General features: G+C 42.5%; 1 protein-coding gene across 1 annotated transcript; it reads right to left on the bottom strand.

Annotated features, from left to right (window-relative positions):
* Positions 1-1100: 1100 nt before the first annotated feature.
* On the bottom strand, positions 1101-2051 carry LOC121449452 (vomeronasal type-1 receptor 4-like). The gene has a single exon (XM_041653889.1). It carries the CDS (start codon positions 2049-2051, stop codon positions 1101-1103), a length of 951 nt encoding a protein of 316 aa, XP_041509823.1.
* Between the last annotated feature and the right edge of the window lie 6426 nt (positions 2052-8477).

The raw sequence follows: 8477 nt of genomic DNA, 5'->3' as shown, positions 1-8477 counted from the left end.
TTAAAAGCAGTGAGCACCATGCCTGGCTCATAGAAAAAGTCATCAAACTCATATTTGTGAAGTAAAATATTTAAGGCTATATTAGTAAAGTTATCTTCAGGGTTTGTTTTTTAACTTTGTTTTTATTTATTCTTTGTGCCTTTCACATCATGCATCTCGATCCCATTCACTTCCCTGTCCCTCCATATTTGCCCTCTGCACCTGCAACCTTTCCCCAAATAAAATAAAATTTAAGAGAAGAAAAGAAAGAAAACCCTTGCCATGGAAGCTGTAGTGTGACGCAGTCAGTCACACAGTTTATGCTCTAGTCCATACATCTTTACTGGCGAGTGTTCATTCCCAAGAGTCACACTCGGATTCAGTCTCTGCTTTCTGCTACACTGTTAACACTGGGCCCTCACTGGAGCTCCTCTTGGGTATCCTATTGTTGTCCTCTGTCATGGAGGTCCTGCATCTTTGGGTCTGCAGGGCCGGTCCCTTCACATGCTCTAGAAGATCATAGATGGGGTGGATGTTGGGGTAAGCCAACTCATAACCCTGGTTCTGGGCCTGGGTAGTTGCAAGGTTGGTCAACCTGTCAGTTCTCCCCCATCCTCACCACCAGCGTGAGCTCACTAACAATCCCCTGGCTAGTGCATCCCTTGCAGCAGTGAGCAAGGGTCAGGATTTGTTCTTCTTTCATGCCCTCGGGGTTGGCTCTCCCACACTTATGCCATCAGGGCCCACTCTCTTTCATTGCTCAGGTGAGGTGCAGGTGCCCCTCTCCCGAGTGCTGCAGTTGGTAAGGGACAGGGACAGCTCTCCTGCTCCTAAGATCTCCACGCTGGCTCTCCTGCCCACCACAGGAAGAGATGGGTTGAGAGAGGGCATTTCTCCTCTACCCATGACAACACAAAGCAGATGAGGTGCAAAGCCAGATCTCCCATGCTCATGTTCTCAGGGCCAGTTCACAAGCATCCTTGTCCATAGGGGTCAGCTCTACTGTGTCGCCCAGGTGAGAAGCCACACCCACTTTCCCTAGTGCTACAGTTGGTAATGGGGACAGTTAGCTCCCTTGCCAACCACAGGCATGGGTTTGGTATTTTTACTTTCTCTGGTTTTCAATGCTTGAAGAGCAAAGAACAAGGATCCTTAGGATCTCTTGAGAGCAACAGTAAGGGAGAGACGGTGGGGAAGCTAACAGCCAAAACCTCACCTACATGCCTCAACCAGAAACGAGAGCCCATTAAAACAGTCTGAAAGATGATACAAATAAAATTTAGGAGGTAAAAGCTAACAAACGTGACCACCAGCAACAGGATGGTGTGGGCTGCTCTGGTCTCAGCATGGCCTCTGTGGTTCTGATTGGGAGCGCGGATACACTGCGTTTGCTGGTGATGTCTATATAGGAGAAGCACCATGGAGACACTGGTCCAGGTCATGATGCTGATGAAAGTGGCATCATGGGCAAAGCGCAAGAAGACAATGCCTACACTGAAACCAGAGGTGGAACAGACCATCTTGCTTTTAGAATCAGTGTCATTGCCTGTTTTCTGTGGACCCGTGACTTTCATTGGAATGTAGATATTATTTAAGACGCCGAGCAACCAACAACTGTAACAAGAATAACTCACTAAATTTGGGGCCTTTCCTCTGAGCATGACCCTGCCCCAAGTACCAGGAACAAGAGTGACAAACTGATGAGTGCTCAGCACACAAGTGGAGCACAAGTTTATGCTTCGAGCCACCAGGCGAATGAAGTACTGAAGTTTACATTTGAGGTCAGTCAGAGGATTTCTTGGAGCAAAAACCATCATATTGTTTGGAAACCCAGTGATGAGGAGAATCAAGGCATTGGCCACAGCCACGTGGCTAAGGATCACCTGTGTGGGCTTCAGTTGAATGCCAGCGAAGACTGGAGAGAAATTATGGATAAACAGAAGGATGTTGGCCACAGTTCCAATCCCAATCTGGCAAAGCAGAAGGATCTGGAGAGCAGTTTCCTCAGTGGTTTTCAGGGCTTTGTTATGAGCAGACATGGAGAGCGTTTCACTGGACACTGGAGTGACCATCAGGGGGACGGTTCTGTCCTCAAGGCTTTGCTCTGTTCTCCAAGCTTACCAATTGATTTGGGGTGGTTTCTTCTCCCAAAAAGGAAGACACTACAGTGTCAGACTACAGTAGCTTTGCCTGGAGAACAATGCACGGACATTAACTCAGAATAAATTTTTGTGCTTATTGAATTCCTCCTGCCTCAAGATGAAAGTTGTATGGATCCTGCAATTCTACCTTTATTGGCAAAAAACACAATGACACACGTTTGGGCTTTGCATGTGAATGCAGGAGAGTGGATGATATGAATATACACTTCCTCATCACCATTCAATATCATTTCCTTATGCTACAGTAATGTGTTAAAAAAAAATAAATGTTTACAGGCTACTAGTAAAGTTCTGTCTCTGAGTTAATAGCAGGAAATCAGCATGTTGGCTTTTGAGAAAATTTGATACTATGCATGCACATAACAGAATACCAATCATTTCTGATAAAGTCTCTAGTGTTCTCATCACACAGATGAACCTAGGTTTGCACATGTATCCTCTACACAAAAAATAATCCTCATTTGTTAATGAGTTTCACTTATTAACAATTTTATCTAGCTTAATTGTTGTTCTACACTGTCAGGTCTCAGAGACTGACTTACTTGTATCATCTCAGTCACATTTGAACCCATTAACACAATCACAAGTATACCCTTAGCAAGCCGATGCTTAGTCTGCATCTTACTTGGTTGTATCTTTTCCATAGGAACTCAGCCTCCATATATCAGCTAGACTCCACCAACCCACACACAGACGTCACACTGAATGCTATATCCAGCTGAATGCTGATCTGGGAAATGGACATTTATTTGTGACTAAAACAAGACACTGACCCACTTGAACTGAACTGCAGACAGAAGAAGTCATGATTCATGCTGGTTTCAGAAGACAAGATACAGTGAAGAAGGGAGCAGGGAATTTTAAAAGGTCTGTGACTGAAAGGATTCCACCTTCCAAGCCACAGCAAGGATGAGGATGCTCACAGGAAGCAGGAAGATCAGCTCCTGGGCACATTTCCTGTGAAGCATATCTCACAGTGCCTCGCCCATTGAAGACCTTCTTGGTGTAGCTCTTGGACTGAGAAAAAAGGCAAGGAACTTAAGTGCCCCTTATTTTCAATGCGCTGTTGTAAAGGGGGCCCCCAAAGAGTCCAGGTTTCCAGTGCTCATAAGACAACAGTGTACCTGGACATGACATCCCTCAGAGAGTTCATAACTGTGTCATCCGTGGTGTCACTGAGATTGTCTGCAGTTGGGAAAGCTCCCACAAAGGAAAACTCCTTCATCCCCAGAGCAAATCTCATTTTTACCTCCTGGTGCCTAATGATGATGCCTAGAAGTTTGTTAGATCATAATGAGTAGCTGAAGTTAGAAAAAGTTTACCATGTCTCCCTTGGGAGAATCTAAGTTCTGAATTGGTCTTGTAGTCAGTCATGAATTAGCACACTCAAGGGTAGATCAAGAGATTTGTTATGTGTATTTCCAGGGAATATTTTCCTCTTGCACCATCATGCTGTCACAAAGTCCTTCCAGAAAACATCAACATGTCATTCGGAGTCTGTTATGCTCCAGGAAGTTATTTCATTCCACATTTTCCTATGTGAGTTCCAGGATATTTAAGTCTGGCAAATGTGTTAACTGAAGTCAGTGTTTCCCTCCTGAGTTCTGGGGCTACTCCAATGACCACCTGTTCCCAAGGAGATCATGAGTTGTTTTTCTGATACACTCAAGAATCCTTATCAGCAGCCTAATGTACTGCACTAGTATCTGGAGAATCTGCTTGTAAAGAAGCGATCCTGGACAATCAGGCAAAGATATGGAAATAAATAAATAAGAAATAAGTAGGTCCACGCACATTTATTGCTATTCTTGGTTTAATAGAAAACTAGAGACCTAGTTTTGATTTTCATTCGGTGGAAAGTAAAAAACTCCTGTGATAAGTCAAAAAATTGAGGCACAATCAAAGAACATTTACTTGGATGTGTGAGAATCAAACTATCATTGCACAATAGTTGCCCATAGTGAATATGCCAGCTTTTGGGATAAATATATGTTGAAATAAAACACAAAAAGGAGACTAATATAACACTTATTCCTCAAATGCCTTCAGCTGATCTAGGATAAGCAGCTATCCTTGTTTTCAACTTTACAGTTGAAAACATTTACATTGGCTAATTAACATTTACATATGGGTTATTAGCCTCATACGTGAATATTTAAATATGTGTTTTTCCTGTAGAATAACCTTAAATTTCCTTAAAAGACAGAAATTTAACAAGGGCCATGGGACGCTGAAAGGATAGGAGATAGAGCACAGTGACATAAGGTATTAAAGAACAGTAATGGAACTTGGAGAGTTGAATTTGGATGTGTGTAGGAGGGAAGAGTAGAGGTACCCTTGCCAGGTGTCAGTTATGTGCTAATATGTATGAGTTATTAACCACATCCATAAGGAGAGAAAATGGTTCAAAACCCTTCAGGTAATAACAACAACAATGATTTTGTTTGATAATGAAGAACATGGATCTTCCTGACCTCATCTGAGTAATTCATTCATTTTCTAATTACAATTTTATGTGAATACTTATGTTGGGGTCAGGGGAAGAGGTGTGAGACAGGGTCTCCGTGTAGCAGGTTGGACTGGAGCTCACCGGGTACCCTGAGCTATGCCTGACGGCATGGCAATCCTTCAGACTCAGCCCCTCTTGATGGAAATTATGTAGAGAAGCACAATGTCTGCATAATAAGAAAGGAGATTCAATCTACTTTGACAGAAGAGAGTGTTTTGTGGTGATATTAAAGCTCTCTTGTGTGTTTGTCATTTTGACTGTAGACTTCAGTGACTGAAGATCACAGAACAAGGATCCTCAGGATCCCTCAAGATAGACGGTAAGGGAAAAATGGTGGGGAAACTTGGAGCAAGATCTCCAGTGACAGGTCTCAACCAGAGACAACAGTCTACAAAAGAAATGTGACAGAAATGAAAAATGCAGCCTAGAGCATAAGAGCTTAGATTTTCCCATCATGATCTTGACCTCCCCTCCCTTGATCATATCCTCCATCCTCTCTTCAACTGGACTACCAGAGCTCGGTCCAGTGTTTGGCTGGGGATTTCTGCATCTGCTTCCATCAGTTACTGGATGAAGGCTCTATGGTGACAATTATGGTATATACACAAAGTAGTAACGATTTGGAAAGTGTGAGACGGAGAATCCAAAGAAACTTTTCTTAGGTGATGACATTGGTTGAGGCTAACGGTGGTAAAATTAGATTGCAGAACAAACTCACCAGAGAACCTAAGATGGTGTATGTCAGGCATGCTTGTTTTCCAGAATGTCCTTGGAATAAAATGAGAATCCTTGGGCAACAGGTCTCAAGAAGGGGGCGTGATTCCTGAATATCTCTAAGTCAGATAGCAGTTTCAAAGCAGGCTGTGGTGTCCACAGCGTGTCCTAGAGGAATTGGATTGGTTTGGGGAGCTCTCCCATCACAGATCATGATAGAGTATACAATAAAAAGCAATGAGAGACACAGATCAAGACAGAGAACCTCAGAAATCTGCAGTTGTAGAAGGAGCTACAGGCCGTTTCCACCTCCCAGCTCCCAGCCACCAGCTAGCTTTACCCAAAATAACAACACACAAATTGTATTCATTTAAACACTACCTGGCCCATTAGTTTCAGCCTCTTATTGGCTAATTTTCACATCGTGCTTTAACCCATATTTAGTAATCTGTGTAGCACCACAAGGTGGTGGCTTACCGGGAAAGATTCAGCGTGTCTGATCTGGTGGCTGGCTCCATTGAGTCTGACCCAGAGAGGGGAGGCTTAGCGATTGCCTCACTTCCCTCTTCCTCCCAGCATTCTGTCTACTCCACACACAGAAGGGCTGGCCTATCAAATGGCCAAGGCTGTTTCTTTATTAACCAATGAAATCAACACAAAACAGAAGACCCTCCCATATCATGCAGTTACTTTAAGTAACCTTTCATTATTAAAATTACATTTTATTATTGACTATGTATATTCATACATGTATATACACCATTGTTATTGTAATTTTGGCTAGCCTCTTCATGGTCACCAGATTATAACATGGAAATTGGGGGTTCCTTCTTGGGGTTCTTAGTTACATTAATAAAATGATTTCAGAATAAATCAAATGGAAGCCTTGTTCAGAGAATTGATCTATTTAAGGTGAAATGCATGTCCCCAACCAGGCCAAGCTAGAGATTTTTTTCTTTAATGAACTTCAATGTCCCTCTAAAACTTTTCCACTGAAGAGGAACCCTAAAGGCATTTAGAAACAACGTCAGGGACCAAGATGACAACCATATCTGGCATCTCTAACCTCTGGAAAAGAGGATTGTGCAAAAGATCCAAGGAAATTATTGGATTTCAGTCAAGAAAAATAAAAGATATTTTTTGTTTCTTTTTACTCTAAAGTACATAGCCAATACATGTCCCTTATTGTCATCTCTGCTTTCTCTGAGGAGGAAGTCCTAACTATAAAATGTTACTAGGAAATGGCTGACATGGTTTCTTATAGCTGATGTTTGGCATTGGATGTGGCAGTAGGGGAACTCATCAGATAGGCAGATAGGTGCATCTAACAAACCTAGAAGGATTCCAATAGCTCTATATGCATAAATAGATAAGCAGGAAAGGAGATCCTTCACTGGAGCATGAAAACACAGTGAGGGAGAAGTTCAAGCAGGAGTTAATATCCTGACATGTTCTAGGTGTGTGTATCTTAGTTAGGGTTCTTATTGCCATGAAGTAACACCATGACTACAGCTGCTCTTCTTTGTATTGTTTTTATTGCACTGTACATTTTCTCCATGCCCCTCCCTTCATTCTCTCCCCACTTCTACCTTCTCCTGTGACCCCCCATGCTCCCAATTTATTCAGGAGATCTTGTCTTTTTCTCCTTTCTATGTAGATCCATGATTGTCTCCCTTAGGGTTGTCTTTGTTGTTTAGATTCTCTGGGGTTGTGGACTGTAGGTTGGTTTTTCTTTGCTTTATATCTGAAAGCTACTTACGAGTGAGTACACATGATATTTGCCTTTCTGGGTCTGGATTACCTCACTAAATACCTTTTTTTCTAATTTCATCCATTGACCACAATAACTCTTATAAATAAAAATATTTAAATGGGTAGAGTGGCTGGCTTACAGTTTCAGAGTTCAGCCCACTGTCATCATGGTGCAATGGTGGAATGCAGGCAGACACGGTGCTGGAGAAGTAGCCAAGTGCCCTACATCATGGTTTGTAAGCAACAGGAGTGTCTGTGACACTGGATGATGTAAGATTCCCCTCTGTGGGCTGATGAGAAGTCAAGGACAATGGCACTGGGTTTTGATCCTACTGCATGTACTGGCTTTGTGGGAGCCTAGCCAGTTTGGATGCTCACCTTTCTAGACCTGGATGGAGGGGGTAGGACCTTGGACTTTCCACAGGGCAGGGAACCCTGACTGCTCTTCGGACTGGAGAGGGAGGGGAAGAGGAGTGGGGGGAAGGGGAAAGGAGTGGGAGAAGGGGGAAGAAAATGGGAGGCTGGGAGGAGGCGGAAATTTTTTTTTCAATAAAAAAAGATTCCCCTCTGTATGCTATAAATATGTTTTATTTCCATTGGTTATTACAAAGGTGTTTCAGCCAATGGCTTAGTAGAATAAAACCAGGTGGGAAATCCAAATAGAGAGATAGAGAGAAAGTAGGCACAGTCAGAGAGATGCCATGTAGCTGCTGAAGGAGAAAGACACCAGCTGCCCAACACCGCTAGGCCACAGCCTAGTGATAAAAATAGATCAATAGAAATGGGTTAATTTAAGATGTAAGGAATACACTAGAGTCACTGGCAAAATAGTTTTGTAATTAATATGATTTCTGTTTTATTATTCGGGTTGGGGCAGCTAGGAAATGAATGAGCAGTTTCTGCCTGCTCATTAAAAAATGGGGCAGTATTTTAAACATTGGAAACCTTAAAGTCTGCACTCACAGAGACACACTTCCTCCAACAAGGCCACCTAATCCAACAAAATCTTACCTTCTAAGCTTCTAAGCTTCCCTATGAGCTTATGGGAGCCAATTACATTCAAACTACCACATTCTACTCCCTGGCCCCCATAGGCTTGTAGCTATAACAATGAAAAATGCATTTAGTCCAACTTCAAAAGTCCACATAGTCTATCACAGTCTCAACAATGTTTAAAAGTCCAAAGTTCAAAGATTCTTCAGAGATCATGCAATCTCTTAGTTGTAAACACTATAAAATCAAGATCAAAACACAGGTCACATTCTTCCATCCAATAATGGTATGGAATACACATTACTTTTCCAAACCTTAGGAAAGGGAGCACAGTGCAAAAATACTAGACCAAAGCAAGACCAAAACCA

The sequence above is a fragment of the Microtus oregoni genome, unplaced genomic scaffold (assembly GCF_018167655.1).
Source record: "Microtus oregoni isolate MIOR12 unplaced genomic scaffold, Mior012 000006F_ref0000085, whole genome shotgun sequence".
Taxonomy (NCBI): domain Eukaryota; kingdom Metazoa; phylum Chordata; class Mammalia; order Rodentia; family Cricetidae; genus Microtus; species Microtus oregoni.
The sequence above is the reverse complement of the archived record's forward strand: the minus strand, read 5'-3'. Positions and strand labels throughout refer to the sequence as shown.

Bases quoted from the DNA above. Each gene is read 5' to 3' on its own strand.
- LOC121449452 (XM_041653889.1), bottom strand. From the start codon at position 2,051: ATGGTCACTCCAGTGTCCAGTGAAACGCTCTCCATGTCTGCTCATAAC.